This window comes from Watersipora subatra, chromosome 10, assembly GCF_963576615.1.
Source record: "Watersipora subatra chromosome 10, tzWatSuba1.1, whole genome shotgun sequence".
NCBI classification, from domain to species: domain Eukaryota; kingdom Metazoa; phylum Bryozoa; class Gymnolaemata; order Cheilostomatida; family Watersiporidae; genus Watersipora; species Watersipora subatra.
This window is the reverse complement of record NC_088717.1, coordinates 44,617,301-44,642,959: the sequence shown is the minus strand read 5'-3', so window position 1 is coordinate 44,642,959 and position 25,659 is coordinate 44,617,301. Positions and strand designations below refer to the sequence as shown.

The 25,659-nt window shown below is 35.1% G+C and overlaps 2 protein-coding genes across 2 annotated transcripts in view; one reads left to right on the top strand and one right to left on the bottom strand.

The window, feature by feature from the left end:
* The window catches only part of LOC137407122 (LIM domain only protein 7-like), a 98,144-nt gene extending 83,799 nt beyond the window's left edge, over nt 1-14,345 (bottom strand). Inside the window, exon 1 of the mRNA XM_068093722.1 lies at nt 14,204-14,345. Within this exon, the coding sequence (XP_067949823.1) occupies nt 14,204-14,326 (123 nt within the window). The 5' untranslated portion in view covers nt 14,327-14,345. The remainder of the gene's footprint in view (nt 1-14,203) is intronic.
* Nucleotides 14,346-15,847: 1,502 nt separating this feature from the next.
* The window catches only part of LOC137405841 (protein phosphatase methylesterase 1-like), a 34,939-nt gene continuing 25,127 nt past the window's right edge, over nt 15,848-25,659 (top strand). The window contains exons 1-2 of the mRNA XM_068092261.1: nt 15,848-16,024; nt 24,609-24,664. Coding sequence (XP_067948362.1) covers nt 24,609-24,664 — 56 coding nt within the window. The 5' untranslated portion in view covers nt 15,848-16,024. The remainder of the gene's footprint in view (nt 16,025-24,608; nt 24,665-25,659) is intronic.

Genomic DNA, 25,659 nt, shown 5'->3' with positions numbered 1-25,659 from the left:
ATATGTATGTCTGTACAACATATGTATGTTCCATACACGTACATACACATACAATGTGTATGTGCATATGTAGGTATGTACGTATGATATAAACAAACTGTATATTGACTAGCCACAACAGAGACTAGAAGCATGGAGCAAAGAGGAGAACTGTCGTTTATAGCACTTGCTGTCACGTGATTCGAGTGCAGGCCTAACTTGTTTCAAAAAATTTGTTTTAACTTCCAATGATTAGAATTTTAATAGAAGTTGTTTGATCAACATTTGCAAATGGACTTTTTCCAATTTTTTGGAACGGTTGACATCAGGATTGCTCTCGATGTCTCCTTAGTGTGTACCATGGTTAAGCTAGTAATTAGAAAAACCTCACTTTGTGCGAACATCTTGAAATGTGCAGTTTCTTTCAGCTTTTAGAAATGTGTTATTTCATCTATTATTACAAAAATAAATGATGCTATTTTTATTAATTTATTATTATTTTCATTATTATTTGTATTTTATGAGTAAAACACTTTTGGAATCTTGGAAGCATGTCACGTAAAAAAGAGCCCTTGAAATCTAGAAAACTTTCAACTTACTAAGTTACTATCATACTAACAACAAGGATATTCTAATTAACGCAGGGCTATAAGACAACATCAAGGATCTTTCTCCTAATCAGACCATTCTGTGGTCAGAGATACCCAGAAAATCCTTAGTTTTGCTGCTAAATAAATCATGGACCTCATTTCTACACAAACATATGGTCAGTACTACATAGCAAATGCAGACCACTGGCATGTAAGCAAATGAGACAATTGTATCTGCAGAAGTGAGAATGTAACAAGAGGGTGGCAAACAAATACATGTACGTGTCCATGAAGCGGTAATCCTCAAGCTTGCAGCGATCTGCAAAATTCCCCCGAGCCAAGCGAGTTGGTTACTCGCAAATTTTCACCGAATGTTTTACACTTGCGAAAGATGGAAACAACACTTGTAAATGACGTGCAAGGAAATGAGGCACAAGCTATTTCATTTTGAACATTTTCTACGATTCAGTCGTCAATATTTCGAAAACGTATTGCTAAGTGAAACAAGAGTGCGCTGCTATGACCTTTAAAGTAGAGTTCCTTATCTTTTTTAACAAAGATCTTTTTTTAATAGACATTCGCGTGTTGCGTTAATCCGCAACACGCGAATGTCTATTGAAACACTAATCACCCGGTAACTCAACGAGTAGGCAATTCCAAATCCGCATCATCTGTATGAGGAAAACATTGTAAAATATGACTACTATAATTATAGCGTGTAACGCTGTGCTAATATGAAATTTAGCAATAAATTTGAAATCCTAACCAGCAGATGGATGTACCAAAGCACCTAGTGTTGTAACAGTATTTGAGCGATATAAACAAAGACAAGCTAGTGCAGTGCCCCTTGTGTCTGTGATATGACTTTCTTAAAGATAAAGAATGAGATCTACAGAGATTGACATGGTTTACATTGAGTCACATGAGTGTCACTATAGGCATCCGACACTATGTTAACGATTTTAACACGCGCTTCCCAAATAATTTGTCAGCAAACCACAGAAGGACTAGGCCAAGAAAATTGGGCTGTTTCCAACAGTGAAGCGGCATGAAGTCACTATACATCAAACAAGTTTGGCCAACAACATGTCTATAACTTGAAAGATTAATAAAATTTAGCCGCAGACCAGCATCGTGATGTGGTGGCAAATATTTACAAACATAAAATAAATAAAATTTCAAAAATTTATTGTCTCAAAATAAAAGAAATTTCCAGTCCACAATGTACAAAGTTTCTCAAACCATTCTGGCTTTATAAGCAGGGTTGGGTAATGGATTTTATTTCAAATAGATCTATTTGCAAATTCAAATACCAATTACTATATTTATTTGATTTGATATTTGGTTTCTAGAATTTCCAGTATTTGGTATTTTATTTGGTATTTGATTCGGAAATTTCACAATATAACTATTTGATATTTGATGTCGAGAAACTGCAGTGTTTGGTAATTTATTTGGTATTTTAATATAAAATTTCCCATTATCCCTATTTGATTTGGTATTTGGTACTGAGATTTTAAAGTATTTGATATTTTATTTGGTATTTCGTTTTGAAATTCCCAAGTATTACTATTTAATTTGGAATTTGGTTTCAAGAATTGCCAGTATTAAGTATTTTGTTTTGGGATTTTCACGTATTACTATTTGATTTGATATTTGGTTTGAAGAATTGCCAGTATTTGGTATTTCACTTGGTATTTGGTTCTCAAATTTCCCAGTGGTACTATTTGATTTGGTATTTGATTTACAAAACTGTGAGTATTTGATATTTTATTTGGTATTTGGCTCTGAGATTTCCAAGAATTTGGTAATTTATTTGGTATTTGGTTATGATATTTTCTAGTATTTGGTATTCTAATTGGTCCGCCAAATTGGCCAATTACCCAACAGTGTTTATAAGTAAAAGCAAAAAACTGACAAAAATAAAAATGGAGTGTAAAATAATAACAATAAATAAATTAGAGGTAAGTTAAACACCATTTAGGAATAGAACCAATCGAATATGTGGTATTTTGTTGGTTCTATTCTATTGGTATTCTATCCTACTGCATTCTATGTAACAATAGAATATTGATACATACAAGTGTTTCAAGCTGAAACACTACATCAAGTTGTTTCAAGTAAGTTCACTGAACTTACACACGCTATACTTACATTCACTGAATACTTACACATTCACTTATGCTTATTTACGCTGAGCTTACCTACTTAAGCTGAAAAAAACCGAGCCAAGCGAGTTTACTTTCTTATTTAGTAGTACACGCTTCATGAGTACCAAAAACAGGTTTTATTAGATTGGTTGGCGTAACTACCGTGTCAGCCGCATATCAATAAAGCTCACATGTAGAGGATACTCCATGTTTATGGATACAGTTACAAATAAACCGGACTCAAAATCAAACATTTTTCAATATTTTATCTCGTGTACCCTTGGGACATTCATGGAGATTCCAGGATAACTCTAATCACTTTTGTCACGATGCAAATATCCGATGATTATCTCCCTAAACGCAAGTATGAGCAGTCTAAGCTTATACCCTATTTTAACTGGAAGGAGAGATCATTATTAAACATACCCTAGAACACTTTTATTTTGCTAGTAATTAGTTTCGTGAGTAGCATACAGAGTAAAATTTCACTGCACTTTAATTTCGCAGCTCTGATGAGAGTGAAAATATAGTCATGTGAAAATAAATGCAGTGGAACAAACATAACTAGATTCCTCAGGTTCAGTTCCTCGCAGGCCTGTATTCCCTGGTTGCAGGTTGGGGTGGCTAATGTTAGGCGACTAGTTATGAACACCTGGGGGTGTTGAGGGGGCGGTGTAAGCCCCTAACAGGTTTTTGTTATGTAGGTCCTCAGCCGGGCGTCTCGTGTGAAGATTTAAAAAATTTTATCGAAAAGTATCAACATTTTTCTATTTTTTGAGATTTGTTTTGTTTTAGGGGATGTAACTGACGAGACGTTTTTAAATTAAAATAGGCAAAACTTGACTGCAATTAAAACGCTCAGAAAAAAGATGATCTTTTTCTTTTGAGCGTTTTAACAAAGATCAATTTTGTCGATTTTATTTTAAGTTCATACGGAAATTTCCACGCTTTTGATGGGACATGGCCAAGCGGATGTTTGGTAAAACTTGATACTTTGCAAACCTTTATAAAGGTCTTTGACAAGAATATTTTGCCACTGATGATGATAATAGTGACGCCTAAGAACTACTAAAAGTTGATGTTTGTCTCTATGGCTTCAAATAAAGTGATATTCATTCTACAGCGATAAATACCGTTTCCATAGCCGTTGGGAAAATAACTTTTTGAATAAATGATGTTGAGGTCGAGTTATCTGAAGCAATTTATCATTGCGTGGGAACGGACCAAACAAATCCATTCGAGTTAACCTTGTGTTTGAGATGAAATGTTACATTTTATCCGAGGGCGAGTTATCCGAGTTTGACTGTACTTAGCCACGAAAAGTTCCTAAAAAGTTGGGACGGCTCAGCCGGCCAGCTGCCCCGGGGAATACGGGCCTGGTTCACCAATAAGAAAAAAATTTCAATTTGGGACTAGTTTGTAATTGTGAACCGCAGGTAGAATGGTGTGGGCGAGGTCGATAATGCAATTTGATCGCTTGCTGCCATTGGCTTCTTGGACTATCATTGAACAAAGCTATTTAAATTCGCGTTTTCGCTCGTTCATTATAATAGTTTAGTTTCGCACATGAAATTTTCGCGAGAGAATGACTCCGCGAAAACATGGAAGTTAGATGAGGCGAATACATAAGTGTCCTAGGCTATCAAGAAACAGAAGAGCTGCTAATGTCACTCACCTCTCACAATCCATTCATAAACTTATCTAAAGATTATAAGTGAGTCAAAGACTCTTCTGGTATTTCTATCAGGAGAGTGTGACTAGTTAGCTAGCAATGAACATAATTATCTTCGAGAATTTGTCAAACTCTGAGTAGCAAATGATTCTTGAAAATTTTCACTTTCTGAAGAAACAAAATTTGAGGGAAATTTGTTTATTACTATGAAATGCCAAAAAGTATGCCAACACGAAGCTAAGTGTTTTTCTACTATGGTTTCTATTCATTAGTATGTGTATTTCGGTGGATTCTTAAATTTCACATTAAGGATAGATGATCGCGGATATTTAGAAATAAACTTCAAACTTTCTAAACAAATTTTAAAACTTATTTTTTATGGATACTGAGAACTTTCTAAAAATTTTACTCAAAGCGCAAATGATTAAGGATGCTTCAAACCAAGCTTCAACGGTTTTAAACAGATGTTAAATTTTGAACAAATTTTAAATCTTATTTTTTATGGCTAGATGAACTTTAATCATGATTTCAAGCGGAAATGTAAGGGGGTCACCAACAAGGGGGTCATCAACAAAACGAAAACAAAATTCTTAAATTTCCCTTCAAGGATACATGATGAAGGGTATTCAGGCCTGGACTTCAAAAAGATTAAAAACAAAATTTAAAACTAATTTTGAAACAACTGCAAATCTGGTCTTTCAATCATGATTATAAACAGGAATGGACAAAATGGTCAACAAAATGCCTTTTAAAACAAAAGAAATGGTGTCCACCTCTTTTCTTTCTCAACGTGGAGAGACCCACTTGGGGTATGTCCACTTGGTCTGAGCCAGACAGGGGTTCGCTTACGGAGTAGTAAAAAACTGCTTCTGGCACTCTCAGTAGGTCAAACCAACCTGGCTGGTCACCTTACAGGCTATGTTCAAAATGTTTTTCAAAATATCCTTCGGAAATTATGATTTCATCACATCTGTCATTATATATAATAATTGCAACATAACTAATGATACATTAATGGTGAAATATGGTATGCAGTAGATATGATGTACTAGTCATGTTAAAGATATTCCAGAATTGAGAGGCCACTAACATGTGAGCGTATTACCTATCAGGAAACTAGCACGCAAGCAGTGAAGTCTCGATCATCGAATATTAGAAATTGTACTAGTAATGTTGGTATAGTCTCAATATAGCTATAGTAGCATTGGTATAGTCTCAATATAGCTATAGTAGTGTTGGTATAGTCTCAATATAGCTATAGTAGCATTGGTATAGTCTCAATATAGCTATAGTAGTGTTGGTATAGTCTCAATATAGCTATAGTAGCATTGGTATAGTCTCAATATAGCTATAGTAGTGTTGGTATAGTCTCAATATAGCTATAGTAGCATTGGTATAGTCTCAATATAGCTATAGTAGTGTTGGTATAGTCTCAATATAGCTATAGTAGCGTTGGTATAGTCACAATATAGCTATAGAAGTGTTGTATAGTCTCAATATAGCTATAGTACTGTTGGTATAGTCTCAATATAGCTATAGTAGTGTTGGTATAGTCTCAATATAGCTATAGTAGTTTTGGTATAATCTCAATATAGCTATAGTAGTTTTGGTAGTATCAATATAGCTATAGTAGTTTTGGTACAGTCTCAATGTAGCTATAGTAGTTTTGGTATAATTTCAATATAGCTATAGTAGTTTTGGTAGTATCAATATAGCTATAGTAGTTTTGGTAGTCTCAATGTAGCTATTCCACTAATGCACGGTTAAGAAAAAGTCATTTATGATGCACAAACCCAATATGTGTATACAATCAAATCTCTACATACAATTACTTAATTCTGCGATATGCAGCCTCTGGAGCTTATCAGAACATTATAGTTTTGTAATTAAAAGTGAAAACGCTAGCATAAATTAAATATAAAGCATAAAACCAATTAAAAATATAAATTGAAGCAAATTTAAATTATATATCTAGTGTAAGGTGAGTTGGGTTGTGTGTTCCATTACTCACTCTAATGGACTTACGCATCGTCAAATGTATATTTCCGTTCATGTCTTTGTATAAATTAATTTATTATTATCATTTGTCCACATCTCTTTAAGATAAACTAATAATATAAATATATGAGAGCCATTCAATAAATCTGGTGAGTTTATTTAGAAAAATAGTTTTGTTATAAGTGAAAACCTAATTTTTCTTTTGTCATAATATAATTATTATGTATTATTAAGTCATTATATAATCTCTACTGATGACTCACATCATTTTCTTGGAGGTTATGTAGTCCTGTAACGTTTTGTGAGGTCTTCCAAAATGGCTGAATGCAACACATGCTCAAATCAGATGAAATTTTTAATAGCTGAAGTGTGTACTTTTATTATTACTTTACGAGTTTAGCTTTTATATATAATTATGTAAATACATTTATCTTAAATGCTGTTATGTAATGCGCTTGTTTTGATGTCATAGATGATTACTTGAAGATCATTGTTTTGGGCTCTGTAAAAAGTTAAACATAATAATGTAATCTTATGAAAATATTTGTATTTGCTCAAATAAAGGCATCTTCATATGAAGCAACTATCGGATGGATTAATTTAATATGTTGACGTTTCAAATACTTATATGATACAAATAGTCTAGAGGGTATTCACCCGAAACATCCGGACCTGCAAGGAAAATCCTTGAAATGAGAGTGCATTGAAGAGTCATACATCAATCCTAGAATCTTAAGATGATTAGGTGAGTGTTTAACACGAGGCAAATGGTCTTAAACATGTCAGTTGAAGTGGATAATTAGACTAATGGCAGGAACGCTGTTCTAACCCACCCTTCCTCTTTACAAATCGCCCAGGAAGGCACACAAATTTGGAATGAGCTGTGTCATAAATAACCAGTTATCACATCGTATCACATCGTATCACATGGTAGACATAGTTATCCAGTAAATGAGTCAGACATGGCATCTTCATGAGATTTCATGCTTATAGTTATCAGCAGAGACTATGTATGTTATATACATATATATCTATATACATATATATACATACATATATACGTAAATACATACGTACATGCGTATACATAAATACATACATACATAGGCCTACATACATATATATATATATATATATTTTATATTTATATAAAATATATATATGTAAATATATATTTAGCATTTTATATATATATACCATACATATATAAAATGGTGAATGGTAAAATGCTAAACCAGTGACCACGAGTATGTCACTGGTTTAGCATTTTCCAACTAATATGACATAATACTAAACATCTTCTACACACATAGAATGGAAACAGCAAGACAGACAAAACTCAAGTATGGACTAAGAAACTCTGGGTGCTTGAGTTAGTCACGAGTGATGATATGGACAAATAGATAAGTATCAAATCAACGATATTCATAATATCGCTGAGTAAATATAATCCCATATTTCATCGGATAACCAAACAACCAGCTTCATACTCTGACAATAAAGGACCCTCAACGTCGAGTAGGTATATAGATATAATAAAAGCGGCGGATTATGTTATTCCACATTTGTTCATTAAAATGTTACACCAAGCTGGAGTATATTATTAGAATACCAACTAGCCTGGCATAGCAACATGTAGCCCCCACATAACAACCGGTCATGATGAATGGCTGGTCTAGTCACAAATGGACTTATCGCCTTATCAAGCTATTACTTCTGATCGGTATGGCAATGGCACGTACTGAAGCAATAGCAATGAATCAGTAATTACTTGATGGAGACTTGAAGTGAATAAGTACATGGAGATGTTTTTACAACTTGAACAGAGACAAATCTAGTTTTGTATCCATAACTACAAAAAATTGACCAATAAAATAGTGTCTTCGAACATTGATATTATTTTCAGCTAGTATCGTAGAGAGGATAAGTACTGGATAGGTTCTATTTGGCAACATTTTTTCTATTTCGAAACTCCATATTAAAATGGTTGGGTTAAAACAGATCAAATGTGCAGTGTTATTACAGTATTTAATAATCAATGCGTTTTTAATGTAATCAGTTAAACAACTAGTATTCAGGGTAGAGAGAGAGGGAAGAGACGAGGCCAAGTTTTCACAAATCTTGTCAGAAAACAGGCTACATGTCCAAAAGCCTAGAAATGAATGTCGGAGCAAAACTCTGGTGGCAATGTTAATGTCTTATCAAGGTCAGCAGCTTATATGACAAAGTTCTGAAAATACACATTTTTCTATTGTTTTTATTTTTAGTTTCTTTTTTAGTAAAAAGTTGTAGCTTACAACTTCAGATCATCCGATATATCACTTTGTGACACGAGTTCGCTTTTGAACACTTTTGGACTGATTATTCAGTGTTGAATTCTATCCATAAGCAGAATTTTTCAACAGAATTGGTCTTCAAAATTCCCTGAAGAACTTTGTTGGTACCATTTCTGTTCATGGCTGTAGTTTGACAAAGTATTGACCTTTTGTGATAAGATGAAATTATAAATAGTAAATCATTTATTATTATAAAAATTTATAAATATTTATATTAACCACATCAAGTATTTCCATTACCGGTTAGTCTGCAAAAGATTTTAATTGAAAGTGATCAATTTATGGAACCTTGAAAGAGCCAAGGTCGGTTGTTTTATTATTTCTTCTCCACCATCACCAATGCAAACACAAGTTTTATAACAACTGTTGCAAGGTCTTACAAGAATGCTATATAGCCTGCTGATGGAAGCTGCTTATACACTCAGATGCATCAGAGCTATTTTATGATGGGAAACTACAGATCATGTGGTTTCATTTCCTTCCCACCCATTTTACACCCTTCCTGTATCAACCAGCAATATTGCAACTTCCAGGACAGCTTTTAATTGTTGAAAGCCTGCAGTATATCTCTGCTACAGTGTGACACACAGACCGCTTTCTTAGGCTTTGCTATCTGATATAAAGCCAAAAGCTAACAGAAGGGAGGAGGGGGAGGGGCAGGAATGAAGAGAGGTTCAGTTCTAACTAAATACTTCTCACTTAGATGTGACTTCTATTCGAGCCCTTTACATAGTTCCCTAGAGGCTGGTTCACACTATATCCCCGCACGTCATTCTTGTCTTCTCCACGATTATTCGTCGCCTATTCGCGCCGTAACCGATGACATCATCAAGGCGATGCGGACTTGTCGGGAAAGTTTGCAGTTGTCAAACCTTACTGATAGTTCGCCAAGCATCCACAACAGCGTATACAATGTGCACCGGTTCAGCAATGATGATTAGCTGTCATGGATTGCTCGACCTATATTCTCTGTCATTGCATTTACTGCGAGACTAGCATTTCATCGTTTCCATGACAACATTGTATGATGAGAATGCTATAGCCTACCATGGACTACTCGCTGATGTAAACACGGATGGCTTTGTAAGAGTGAGAATATTACTATAACAGACGATCACCGAAGTATTGTATGATGAACACTGATATACATCGATACAGTGCGAGCCAGCCTTTAGATGTTAATAGAGTCATGATTTATATCAGTAGCCAGTCGTTGTTGCTTTCACTTATCTGTATATTCCAGATCATTGGTCTCGATTGAGTAAATCCACGAGATGAAATGAAAGCAGCCTGATCTAGCGCATAAGCGGGTGGACTGGTCCCCTCCCCGTGTGAGAGCTACTTGTACCACTGTCTATATAGCAGATGGGCACGGACAATGGACTAATTAGAGCTCGTCACTTGTCCCACCAACTCTACTAGCTCTTTAAGAGAGCCTATTACCCCCACCAACTTTAAGCACAGTGGCAAATTAGTTTACGAGAGCTCATTAACTCAATGGTAAACAATTACAGCCAATGACAAGCATAATAATACGATGGCTGGACCTTTTCAACACGCCGATGGGTCAAAGCTGGTTCACACTATCACTATGTTTCCATGACACCGTTAGTCCACAAGTTCGTCTCATCTGGAAAATGGAAACTGCGAAAACCCACAAGCCAAGAGATTTTTGTTAATCACAAATTTTTATTGAATGTTTCATGCTTGCGAAAGATGGAAACGGTGCTTAAAATGATGTGCAAGAATATACCGCACAAGCTATTCCATTTTACACATTTTCCACACTTCGATCATTCCTATTTCGATTTGATGAGACAAGAGTGCACCGCTTTGACCTCTGGCGGCTATGACCTCTGGCGTAGAACTGCTTATTTTTAACACGGGGATGTCCATTAAAACACTATTGCATGGCAACTCAACGCCGCACACAATTCCCAATCCCCATCATCTGCACAATGAATGGAAATAGAGTAGATTGCAGTATGTCGGGCGTTAACTCCACTGTATCTCCGTGATCGTCTGTGATCACATTGTCTGCGCCACCGCAAACTCATCTACATTTACATCAGCAAATAGTCTACGACAGCATTCCCATTACACAATTCGGTCACTGAAACGAAGAAATACTAGTCCCGCAGTAACTATCGTGAGAAAAAATATAGGTTGGGTAATCTGCGACAGCCAATCATCATCACTAAAAAGATGTACATTGCACAGACTGTTGTGGATAATTGGCGAAATATCGCAAAGGTTTGGCAGCTGCAGTGTTTCTCAATATATATCATCACTGCTTCGGTGTTGTCATCAGTTTACGGTGTCAAAGGATAATCGCCAAGAGAACAACTCCGACGTACAGTGTGAACCATCCTTAACTCTAGACAAGGCTTCAGAAGTTATGACTTCCAGAAACTTCCAGAAAGTCTCACCAGGACCATTTTAGGTCACCAAGAAGATGAACCAAACGTTTCGGTACATTTGCGAACACGAGGCTAAAATTGACAATAACTAGTTTTACATAGTTCAAGCAGCGCTGCAGGCAAATAATATCTTTATGGGGACACTGCAGCACTTCTTAAAATAATTGCTCTCAGAATGAAATAAAAAGGGTTACACTACGAGTTTGTTTCCCTTATCTATATAGCAAAGTCTATGTAAGAACTCTGCCAATTGTGAACACATCTTCACGCATCAACCTGTCAAGTCGTACTACAATACTGGACAAGCAATTTTTGGAGAATCGCACAAAACTACAGTCGATAACGGAAACAATGCTTTCGAGTGTTATGTAAGAGCCGTTCTGTGAGACTAAAAGCACTACGTATACAAAAAATATGATCAAATACAAACAACACGAAAAGGACATGAAACACTATTGTCTTGTGTCATTAGCTTTGAGTGGATAATAGAAACTCCATTTTTTTGTAAATGAACATAAAAACTGACATTTTTACCCTTGAAAAGTATTTTGGCTCTGAATTGACCATAAAATACCAACGAGGAATTGCAATACTATCAGGTTTAGTGTTACTGGCGTCACTGTTCTGTCTTTTTATGTCTTTCACAAGCCCTTAACTAGTGAATGGGCAATGACTATTCCATTCCGGAACATTCTACTGCATTTATTATAGACCGCTTAATATTTACTATCATAAATTTACAGATTAGGGCAATATGATTGACTGAGCATATCGACTATGACAGATGATGTAGGTGCGGCTGCAGAGGATACACCTCCATGGTCTTGCACTTGAAAGGGAAATTATCATCTCAAATTCACAAAAGTTCAGCATTAGCTCGTACCTTTCAGAATGAACAAACAGGAAACCCGTGATGATGAAATATAACAAGCAAAACAATAATTCCAAATGCTTTCGAGTGCAACAATTTACTACAATTAGCAGCAGTCTAGAAGTATCTAATATTTCATATTATTCTGTTGTATGCAGCCAAATATTTCAATTACATGTACTTCCATACAGCCCTTGCGTTTTGCTTAAAATCTTTCGCCAACGGGTTTGATGATGCCTCTCATGATACCAGCACTAGCTGCAACATGAAGGTGTTGTTTTGATCTATTTTAACACTCATGTCTTATTGGTTACCGCTGCTAGTGATGAGTCCACTTACTACATTTTTAAAATTTATCAAAAGCAATAAGCCTAACAGGGCAATAATTTTTTACGCGACAAATAAAAAAAATGGTTTCAAATTCATAATTTCACCAGCGAGATACAAACAGTGCAAGCATTTGGGTAGAAATACCAAATCTGTATCAGACATCGCTACACATGCTCAGCTACTACTGTAATTCCTCGATGCAGTACCTACTACCTCCTGGCAAAAGGCAGCCGCTGTAGCCAGCCCCTATGATTGACATGATGTATCTCTTGCTTTTTACAATGCTGATGAGCATCTGCAAAACTTTCTATCAAGCCAGCTCCTTATCAAAGCGCATTGCACGATAAGCGCATCCATATTAGTGAGTGCAACTCACTGACACACAACAACACAAATCTAGGCAAGCAGTTTGTTGGTCAGAGAAAGACGACTCTCAGAGCACTAACCCAGCCCATCACCAATCCAAGAAAAAACGATCATAATTTGATAATAATAGACAAGTGAGAGCCATTATATTGCTCATGCAATAACATCGGATTAGCTAGGCAGGCAGCGAAATGATAGAATGATGACCAGTTTGTTGTTCTAGTAAATAAGGGACAAGGGCTTGCCGTATGCCTTTCTAGACAGTCTCGGAGCCCGATAACAAGAAGGTATCCCCCTTTCCTAACATATATCCAATCTTATCTAGCTTAATTATACCGACAGCGTCCTCGGAATTAGGTAGTCGATTCATTCAATTACTACAACCAACTACGAGACCAAGCTACACATGTCAATCGCTCATCCTCCATACAAAACCCCATTAATCATCTTTGAAAATGTTACAGACCAAGAAGCGATGTGAGTGTGTGTTGTCATGCACTCGATACCGAGAGGAATAAAACAGTTACACTGGGTTCGATCATAAGGCTACTAAAATGAGTCACTAGTGAAGCAAATGGCATGTCATAACATGACAAGCTTCATGTCTTGTTAGAAATACTGTTGCGATGCCTCTCTGAGGCTAAAGTTGATGTTTGAGGTAGCACTATTCAGCAAGGGGCATCATACTGACTTACTGGTGGCAGCAACAGCTTAAGCATATCATGGTGCTGCCACAAGTACTACTGCTTATTAATATAGTGATAGCGTTTTGACCCATAAAACTATGCATTTTAGACAATTATTAAATGTTCTCTTTTCGTCACCCCAAAGAGGTATTCTAATAGCAACTTGTCTAATAGCAATAGCAACTTCTAACTTCGGCTTGAGTTATTCTAATTGCAACTTAATACAAATAGGCTCAGCATCCGTGTTAACACTATTAACACTGTTAACACTATTAACCAATGACAACGGAAATGATGCCGAATGGCTCTAAACATAAACCGACATACTGAATCTAGTGCTGACACTATTAAAAGCACATGCCAAACACAGGCTCATATAGCCACCCCTTTGGTCCGGCAACAATAGCATAGAGGATCAATCTCAAGACTGTCCAAGAAAAACAACATTCCATTGTTGAAAGACTCGCCAACGCTTCAATACAACGACCCTCATCGATTATGCAACCATCCTTGTGTGTGTTCAGCGCATCACCTTTATGCAAGACAAAGTGAAGAGGGGCATTCAGTAAAACTCGAGCAATGACGAATGTTGTGCATTGCGCACACTGACCTTATTAGACAAGTTCTAATTTTGTATTCACAAGACATTTAGGGTAGCATACTGGTCATTTGCATTAGTTTAACCCTTTATTACCTATTCTTTACGATACAATAAATACATTTAGCAGGTTAGAAACTGGAAGGAATTCCAGGCGGTAAAGGCGTGTGTAAAAGAGAATCTAGGTACACAGAATGTCAAATTTACCTCAATCCACCTCTGCATCTCCTGAACAGCTAAGTCGGTGTAAAACTCAAGCTCCTCTCGTTCCTTCTGTTCCAATGCAACCAGATAGTCCGTCTTACCTTCATCTTCCTCCTGGTAATCCATAGCAGGGCCTAATTGCCAAGCTCCAAAGATGATTCAAGAATTTTCTATAAAAAAAATTGTTTAAAATGCAAAAACGTATTTCAGTTTGTATGATAGAAATTTGATTGCAAGATTTTTTTCTGCAAAGAATTTCAACATAGGCCTACGACAAAATCATAAGCAAAAAAATGCAAACTTTGCAATAATACATAAGATCATAGGGGTGCGTGTACAAAAAGTGATCCACATGACGCATAGGTATGTAGCTTAATGTTAAGTTGTTGTAATTCAAATCACTTAGCAACGTTTTTGTAGCTACTACAAATTATTACTGATTATTCTATATAGATTTGGTTTCGCCTTGGCTTGAAACTTTACCCTGATACAAGTTATTCTTTGTTGATGGCAAGTAATAGCTATTTACGGCAAAAGACCTGTTGTGGGTTGTTACGACGGTTGGAATAAATTACCATTTTGAGCAAAACAGATGATTATAGAAGATAGACTTGGCACTCAAACCGGTGTGAATTAGTTAGAAAAAGGAATAAGGTTTGATTAAGGTTAAAGCAGAATTTTGAGCTAGCAAATAGTGTGTTTTCAACAAGTCAGGAGCTAGAAAAAGCAAACATCTAAAATTCCCATATACCCTAATATTCAGAGGATTTTAGCCCGCCACCATTGTTACAGCCAGATGTAGCCGGTTGATTAAAATGACCTTGGTGAAAAGCTGCTTTTAATGTCTTCACAATTTTAGGGGATTTCAAAACTAATTATGAATAGCGTAAAATGATATTCCTGAAAAAGAATTTTAGACTACTAAAATATACGTAGTACTATTTGTGTTATTTGCAGCGTCATTGTATTTTTAGCAAGAAAAAGAAAATCAAATATAAACTAGGAGTACAGAAACACAAAACCAGTTTGCCAGAATCTTCCAATTGTATTATAACATATTCTTGCTACACTGTCACTGGAGAATATTTAGCTTCGTTTATATGCATGTAAACAGCAAAAATACAGCTATTCAATAAAGCATGTGCAATGAAATGTGTAGAAAAATAGAATTTGTTCGATTTCGATTCAGTAAAAGTATGAAGTAATTGCAACTGTATATAAATGACGACTACGTTGTGAGTTTTGGCTAAAACCTACTGCAATAAACAAGTAGCAATCAAATTAGCTGATCGTTACCGTTAAGCTATATATATAAACTTGTAGATCGAACCACAGGAAAATTCACTGCAAATTTACTTAGCAGCTGCAGAAAGATAGCGAAAGCGCCTAATGTTTTAATCATTCGAACGCAAACTGAAAGTTTCGATCCTTGATTCTATAACTTGTATCGGCTATTAACATCTTATCGTCATTTCTTGTGATAGTTGAGCGAACTGTGTTGACCAGAAGGCTACGGAAAAACGAGTCAAACAATCTCAGCTGTTAGCAAACAACGTATTCTGATTGGCAGGTACCACATTGAACTAAACCAATGGAATATACTGAAGCCAAACTACGTGAGCTGAACCATATGAAAACTCGACTCGAGAATGAAGAATAACTATCAAAAATACTCCCGTTGTTTTCTGCAAAGAATATATGATGATCGTTACTTTTCATATGCAACAAGAAAATTGTAAAATTTGTGCCGAGTACTCAAATCTAAATTGTTTTTAACAAAAACATGTTTGACTGATCCAACGAACCGGAGATAAATTTAACGAGGTACTCCTTTTTTCTAGTTTCTCTTCTGTTCGCTTTTGCAACATATAAAATAGTTACTTTGTAAATTGATTTCTGTTAATAACTTTTGCAGCTTTCTACCGATCTAAGACATGTGGCAAAGCATTGAATTTTCGCTATTCGTTCATTTAACGAAACTGCTAGCACATGCTGGCATAAAATACTAGCATAAAATGTATAGTGTAATAAAGCGGTATACAATCTAACCGGCATACTTCTAAAGACTTTTTTGCCTGTATTGTTCACGCCTTAACTGAAATATTTAAGTACTCTCCGACCTTGAGCTCTCTTCCGGATATATGGAAGCTTGCCAAGGTGAAACCAATCTTTAAAAAGGGCGATAGAAAGCAACCAAACAATTACAGGCCAGTCTCATTGACTTGTATTACTTGCAAGTTACTGAAACACATAATAACTTACAACATTCATCAATTTTTTGATAAAAACAAAATATTGTGTGACTCTGCGCATGGTTTCCATAAAGACAGATCGTGTGAGACACAACTGATCCATACTTTCAATGATTTAGCTTTAAATAAAGAGGAACATCAGATCACAGATGTTTTGATACTAGACTTCTCAAAGGCCTTTGATTCAGTAAATCATCGAAAATTGCTATTTAAGTTAGAAAGACTTGGCGTTCGCCCTATATTTATATCATGGATTAGAAATTTTTTAATTAGTAGGAAGCAATTTGTTTCAGAGGAAGGTGTTGAATCACATTTTTGCGATGTTCTCTCTGGGGTCCCTCAAAGATCAGTTTTGGGTTCGCTTCTGTTTCTTGTTTATATGAATGACTGGCCAGGCGAAATAACATCGGAATGTCGTCTGTTTGCAGATGATGCCCTTGTGTACAATTTAAGAAGTGACAGTGCAGTTTTAAACGAAGATTTAATGACTCTCAAGGAATGGTCTCGCATCTGACAACTTTCTTTTAATCCTTCAAAGTGTTCAGTTCTTTCCATCGGAGAACTGAAATCTCAGCAAGACTACTATTTATATAATATAAAGTTAACAAATATTGACTCTAATCCATATTTAGGAGTTGAGCTGAGTAGTAAATTAAATGAAAAAAATACATAGATGAAATTACATCAAAAGCTAACAGATTAGTAGGAATGTAACATAGAGTTCTTAAAACAGCTGACACTAAGACAAGATTAGTGGCATACAAGACTCTGATACGATCAGGCCTTGACTATGCTTGCCAGGTGTGGGACCCACATTTAAAAAAAGATATCGAGAAGATCGAGAAAATCTAAAATAAATGTCTAAAATTTGTTTACCGCATACGATCACCAGTAAGCTTTTCACAATTAAGGGAAAGCACTAACATAAATTCGTTACAAGAACGTAGAAAAGATGTCCAAATAAAACTATATTGCAAAGTGTTGAGTTCTGGTGTTATTCAAAACACTTACTCTTCCCAATAACCCACACGATAAAAGACAAAATAGGGAATTTTTTATACCATCTATAAAATCAGGGCAATTATTTCACTCTTTTTGGCCAAAAACAACTAGGGATCTTCGAGGGGATGTCGAGTGTGCAGATGTTTAGTTTCTTTGATTTAACCGGAGAGATTTGTACATGTTTATGTAAATAAATAATATATATAAAAAATTGAATAAAAAAGGTTCTTGAAACTGAGTTCTCATGTCTTTTTGCCTTTAGAGGCTCTCAGTGAGAACAATCTAATCTGGTATACAGCCTAGTTAACGCATTTATATAAGAATTTGACATTACTTTAAGTGATCAGCTGTAAGGGATCGCTAGTCATTAGCTTGTGATTATGTGGCTCTTTTTCTAATTACTACCGGTCTTGGTGGGCAAGCATTATCCGTGGTGTTGTAGTAAACCTTTTTAGTTCCTATAGTTATAATAGTCATAATCTTGTCATAGTAAAATATTGCATAGTTATTGTCATAATATTCATTGAAAAATATGGTTGTTTTTTATATAAGTTATGGTCTTTAGCTGCACCGAATTAGTGTAATCATAAAATGTTAGCCACCTTTTCTCAATGTATTATGCACTTTTTATACAGGCCCCGCTGGTCACCCTCCTAGTGCATACATATATGAAATAATGTTGTCTGGTCTCGACAACATTCTACCTTACCTTGTATCCACTTCAGGCAATATGTGATTGGCCTTGTATAGATGCTGTTGTATATTGCTTCCTCTAATAAAATATACTGCTCAGACTTTGATAAAAAGTTGCAAAATGTTTATGGTAGTTCAACTTCACAAAGTAGGCTGATCGAAAAGAAAAGGCACGAGGCTTAAATGTTCTATGTCAAAACTGTCTCATTTTTTCCAAGGTATACCTGCCTACAATAAATGTCGTTAGGAATTTTCTAACATAGTAAGTATTTCACCTGGTAAAAGCACTGCAGGCCTCATTAAATCTTCAACTCTGATAAATTTAGCTGTTTGAGTTTTTTTGCATTGACAAACAATATTTGTTTGAGTTTATTCAGACATTCGACTCCTTGTAGTATCCCACATTATGTACCTGTCCTCATTAAAACTGCTGACAAACATTAATATGTATTTATTTTGTTTGCGGCAATAGATGAAGTTTATAAGAACTGTAGAAAGAGACAACTTGTCATTTTTCTAGCGAAAATATATCAAATTATAGTTTGTTTCACTTTTTAACAGTAAAACTTCTGAAAAATAGGCTTCCCTCAAGGTCAAGCCACTTGTTACCATATGCTGTTGTTAAAAAATCAAACTGCAGTCATATTCCAGCTTACGATCACCTCTACATACAAGTAGTGCAATGTGTAACACAAAATTTGAACATTATTTGTCTCAACAGACTATTCGAAATAGGACCTCGAAAATTTATCAAAGCATCACTTTTCTAAAAGTAAGAAAGTTTGTACAAAATAAAGTGTAAAACCAACGAAAAATATTGTTAATTTAAGCGGTGTAAGTCAGAATAAGTTATGCTGTGCATTATCACTTACTCTACCATTGAACTTGTAGACCTTGCTGAGCCTACACTTCTGTTTACGTTTTATGTTAAAGGTTGACTTGCAACAAAATTCACATTACAGTTATTCGATATGAAAAGATTCACCATGTCTTACTCTGTTGTGTTGTTGGTGCAAAATATGTGGAAAGTTGATTACAAGCTCTTAAAAGCTCAAAACGAACAGAAAATCGCAGCCACATGAGACCGCCGTAGTTTGGATTCTCTTTCCAAAACGGGCTCAAAGTTGACGTAGTTGTGAGAGATGGTTTCTGTTTACACTTTCATGCAACCTTATTCGTCGAAATATTTTCACAAATATACTTCACGCATTCAATAAAACTATGTCTATTGTCCTTACGCGTCTGTTTCATCGTCATCGTAATGTTGTCACTTTTAGCAGTGATATCCTATAACTTACCGTAAAAATTTGTTTAATTTTTTAGCCTTATCTTGAAGGAGTACATATCATTGTCTGATAATCATGACGAGCCTGTTGGTCACTTGTGATAATCGAAAAAGGCTGCAGAAATTATTTGCGAAGTATTGGGTCACATGATCAGATTGCGACTTGCCGATTAGACCAAACCGAAACAAAACTGTAAAGTAGCGAGCATCTATATTTGATACGGGGTCTTCGGTAAAACCCGAAGTGTTTGTCATAAACTAGTGCTGCGATAAGTTTTATATTGAGCTTTTTATTGGCCTTTCAATTCACGTGAGAACATCACGCGACAAGATAATAGCCAAATTTCATAGATACGTCATCGAAATAAAGAGATTCCAATCTACGGCGGCTTTTCATTTTTGAGCTTTTAAGAGCTTGTAATCACATTTCCACATACAGTCAAACATGGATAACTCGAACTTCACGGGACCGAGCAAAAGTGTTCGAATTATCAGAGCATTCAAGTTATCAGAGCACTGTCACAAGTCCATGTATTTACTTATTTATTAGTAGATACATGTACATATGCAAACTATAATATAAATCAAAAGCACAAATGGCTTGTTTCAAATTAAATGCTTCTAATATAAAGTTTAAAACGTTTTTATCAAAAAGTATAGAGATTTTTCTATCACTTGAGATTGGTTTGTTGTTTGAGGTGATGTTATTGCCAGGACGTTTTTTTAGATTGACATTGGCAAAACTTGATCGTTGTTGAAATGCTCAAAAGAAAAGACATCTTTTTCTTTTGAGCGTTTTACCCACGATCAATTTTGCCGATTTTTCTTGAAGTTTATGCAACTTCAAGAAAAAGTTACCAAAGAAAAATCCCTTACTTTACCTGGGATTCGTTAAGAGCAACACTCCGAGGCAGTTCAATTAAAAGTTTTACGAGGTTTAACGGTACATTGTATATCACTCACGCTTTTTGAATGGATACTTATTGAATGTACACACGTATTCTGTGTTTAGGTCAAACGATGAATAGTTTTTTTAGCTAAGACAACGTATACGTTTAATAAAAACAATTTTAAGACGTTTTAAACATTCAACATTCCGACGTTGATTCAACACGGAATCAACGTCGGAAAACTATTTGTCACGGGCTAGCCGGGTCACGCACTCAAGGATTTTCGCCACGCACATACAAAACAACATGCTGTTTTTGTTTTGTATGTGCGTGGCGAAAATCCTTGCGCCCGTGACCCGGCAAGCCCGTGCTATTAATCGTATAGCAGTATAAATCAAATTTGACCAAACCTTTAGAAAAGTCGTTGACAAAATTATTTTGCCAATGGTGGTAATAACAACGCTTATGAATTACGAAAAGATGAGGTTTACCTCTATGGCTTTGAATAAAGTGATTTTCTAAAGCGATAACAACCGTTTCGGTAGCCGTTGGGCAAAAAAACAGTTCGAATTAACAGTGTTGAGTTCGAGTTATCTATAGCAATTTATCATTACCTGGGAACGGACCAAAGAAACCGTTCGAATTAACCATGTTTTCGAGCTATCCGTGGCCGAGTTATCCATGTTTGACTGTATTTGGCACCTACAACACAACAGAGTAAGACATGGTGAATCTTTTGATACCAAATAACTGTAATGTGAATTTTATTGCAAGTCAACATTAAGTAACAATAAAAATCCCTTTTGATCGATTACTAGTACCATGGCAGATGATTCATCTGATGTAATAAGTAACTGTATAATTATTCTAAAGTATGGCGCGGTGGTCGATTGGTGACAGTGGTAAAGCATTGGTCTTTCTAGCTAAAGTTTGTGAATTCATATCTTGTTGAAAGTAATCTTTTTTTCGCAACCTTCCAATCATGGCTTCAAACAGACGGGCACAGCCCTTATTGTTGTAAAGATTAACTTACCACCTTGATTTAACTGCCTAGTAGTTTAGAGAGCCTGTGAACAACATCTTGGGGTTCAATTCCCTAAACAAAGGTTACTGATAGTGACAGAAATGGACATGTCTCCAGTTGTTGAAGTTACCTTGCCACTGGGCTCAGATGTGTCCCATGTTTATGAAGGGGTTGTTTGTGCAACAGCGCTTATGCAAAACCTCTGCGTCCAGTTAACCAAGCATATATTATGTTTACATGACTTATTTTACATATATAGTGGAACCTCAGTTCTCGACTAATTCGGTTTTCGCCCAAAAAAATTGAAATTTTTTCATCTCGGATCTCGAACATAAATTCGGTTCTCGACCTATTCGGAGCATGCCCATTAGAATAAGGCGTTCGGAACAGCTTCGAAAACAGCTTGGAAACATTCGTTAACAAAGGGAGAAGCAAGTTATGCTTCATAAATTCTTTACAAAAAGGAAGGAACCATCTGGGACAACTTCCCTCCACCGAAGAGATAGGCTAAGGAGACAACTTCTCCAGTTGAGTTAACCTAAATTGTTTTAGAAGAGGATTCTCCTTCAAATACGTGAAGTAAACGTGCCATTGCTGTTTATACTTTCTTTTTCACACGATTTTTGATGTAATTTGTTTTTTTTTTGTTTTCTATTTTTATTATCGTAGATAGAAATTATTTTATTAAAAATAAACACAATCTATATCTACCCATTTTTATTTATAGTATCTAGTATACAGTACATTTTATAGCGTAAAATGTTTAAAAAATACCTTACCGAAGTTGATTTCTCGGCTTGGAACGGATTAAAATTTACATACCTTAATTCTAATGAGATTCATTGTTTCGGATCTCGAACAACTCAGTTTTCGATCAACCTTCTGGGACGGATTATGTTTGAGAACCGAGGTTCCGCTGTAGGTTGTTTTTACATTTAGTCTTTTTGCTTAGTGTTTATAATGTTTCATTTTGATGCTGTATGTAGTTACTTGAATATTTATCAATTTTTTTCCAAGCTTGATAGCAAATTAACATAAATTACACTGTAATTCTATGAGAATGTTTCCTTCCGACCTACAGTGTTAGCATATGACGCAAGTATCGAATGTAAAAATTTGACTATATAATTATAGCAAATGATTTTTAATGAACTTTTAATAAATCTCTTGAAATCTTAAAACCTCTTAAATGAATCTCATAACTTGACAAAGCAGATGTGACCATTTTCGCTTCTCGGACTGTTTCTCTCATAAAGCGCCAACACCGAAGTTCGATAGCTATATCAAAAACACCTTAGTAATCCTTCTATTAAACAATCCTTTGTGCATATGCAGAGATAAAAATGGAACTGAATTTCAGATATGCCATATACCACGTGCTCCCCTGCAAAAAAGAAATTGTAGCCACAGTCCTAAACTAAGTCTTATATTAATAACTTCAATACAAAGGATATGATTAGAGGGAGTATAAAATCTAGGAAATATTGTGCATGGTTTTGTATTGAAGCCAGTAACCGTCAAATAATTGTGCTACCATTCTCATAGTTTGAGATTGTGTTATGTGGAAATTGTATGAGCTTTGACTCTAAAATGCTAATGAGGTAATATTAAAAATTAATGTTTTAAATCTAAATAGATCAATTTACTGTTACAGTTAAGTAATAATTTCTCCGGCAACACATGTAAAACACTAAAGCAAAGCCTAATTAAATGACAAATGCAGTGATCGCAAGTTTGCTAGCCAGATATTGGCAAGTGAAGTGAAAAGTTGTGTATATTGACAAAACTCGATGACCCATTATGCCTCATACAAACAACCTCTTTTCATCCTTCGACCTTTTCTAATAGTGTCATTAGGTCAGAACTCTTTAGATAGTATTTTATTAAAAGCATGCAGTTAGTTGTGTCATTGCTTTCAGATTAGTAGAAAACACTTGTTGATAAATGTTCTGATAAAATTCATAAAATCCAAAAAAATGTTTACAAATTTTATCAGCAAAAGCTGTAATAAAAGATTTATCAGCATCTCTAAGAAAAGGCCAACAGGCAAATAACCTCCTTAAGTGGTTGAGAATGATTTGATGACCCTTCACTATTTCCTAGTAGAAGCATATCTAAGATTGCATTAGCAAGCTGTATGAAATCATCCTCGAGATAATTTTTGTAAAATACAGCAACAATTATTTATCTGAAGAAATGCTCCAATTGACTAATTACCAATTTTCAATCTCCAGTTCTCATGTTCAACTTCTTAGACAAGTCACTTATTCGTCTTGATATTGGCTTTTCTTTATTTCGGCTGAATATTTTTCTACAATGCGAACATTACGTTCTGAATTTTAAAAAAGTAATGTTTATCTCCTACCAAAGGTTTCAAGGGTACCATTTTCTATCAAGAGAACGCTTAACAATGACTTGAACCCCAAATCACATTTTTGTAATTCTTTTGAAACCAGAGCCATCCTATTTTTCAGGTCAAGACCCATTTATCATGAAAAAGTTACTCAAGGTTATTAATTAATATAGGCTTTTCAGATAATCCTATTTATTGTAACAATTCTGATAATTGCTGTTTTAATTTAAAATTTCAAAACACTTTACAGCTGGACATCTCCTGCGCTCTATCTTTGCTAAAAAAAACCTTGCAGGTTTTCCTCAGCGCAACGCTACTGCATACAGTACAACATGGATGTATATAATTCTTATTTTTGAGCCATTACAGATTGAAAAATTAATCGTGTAGCTGTCATTATTTTGTTTGTAATTTGTTTTTCATTCAGATACATTTTTTTTCAATATTTGAAATTTATTAGGTCTCAAGTCTAGAAGTGATCTGTTAAATTCTTTCATCGGGGTAATTATAGGGATTTGTATGCACATTTGTATGGTCGTTAGTCATACAAGCTAGATCATTAAATGTTCAAAACTAATTATTATCATACTTGGAGAGCTAACAAGTGCTTTTAAATTCTGTGATATTTGCACATGTTATCATTCGCGGTTTTATAAACCACATAGAAACAGAGTTGGAAACCAGATCCATGCATGCTGCAATAAAACAGTTTACACTTCACACTAATTTATTTAAGATACCACGTTGGCCATTACACAAAGATACAGAATCATTGCATCAGTTACATACATCGTGCAGTCGTTATGAATACAACAGTGTTGATATGGAGGCAGCAAACAAGGCTTGAAAATGAATCATTGCTTTATGCATCACTCTGTATGCAAAGTCATTTATAGTTTTGTATTTTAGATGTCAGATTTAAGAAAAAAGGTTTTGAATCCTGGACTTCCTCCTATGGGCTTGAGGTTAGAATGTATGCCATATTAATCTTTTCATCGCTCTGAGGTAGTTTCTGTTGATAAATAGCCCATTCCTTAGCTCTAGAATTAAAATTTTAATGTTGATGATTAGTTTCCTCATCGTCGTAACTATTACAATGTTGTTTTTATTGGTTTCATGTAAAGAAAAGTATTTAAATACCGTGGAACTTCTACTTACAAAAGTCTATATACAGAATTTCCAAGTTGTGAAACTTTTTTTCATGGAAATATTGTGGACTTAGGAAACATGTTTTTAGATACGAAAGACTGAAAGGCCTTTTGACTTTTTTGTTTCATTTCTTGGAAAAACAAAACATGAATAAACAATGAAAAAACAAAAATATGAATTTAAATCGTACTGTGTGTTTGTCCACTTTGAAAGTAGCTGTGTATGTTTTGAATGTTCATTCATTTTCATACTTTACATTTTCTCTCAGCTGTCAAATTTTGGCCGCCTCCTCGCGCTGTTGTATAATCAGGAGTCATCATGTATCACATACAGAGTAGGACAACTTTAGTTTTTAGCAATTCAATTTCTTGTTTCTTCATGATGACATAGCTTTTCAGTTCGTTCTGTTGCAAATAAATTTTGTTACTTGCGTTCTTAAAACATCTATTCTAAGCAAAACAAAACCAAAACAACAATACAACACCTACCTCCTCTGACCGCTGTCTTCCCTCTCTCTGCGGTCTCTGCTGAGCCTAGACAAACAACTATACTGTTCACAGCCTTGATTCATTATTTGTCGATTATTTTTTTCTTTCCATGTGGATTTTAATATTTTTTCAATTTATACAAATACCATGTCCGAGTTTTGTGTAGGCGTGGAACAGATTAAAGCATTTACAAATGTTTATGGTATAGGGATTTGACATTATACGAACAGTAAAATACATGTAAATTGCCTATTCCATTCCAAGAACTTTTTAAACTCACACCTTTGGCCATATAAAAAAAAATCTAGACTTAACTTTTTAAT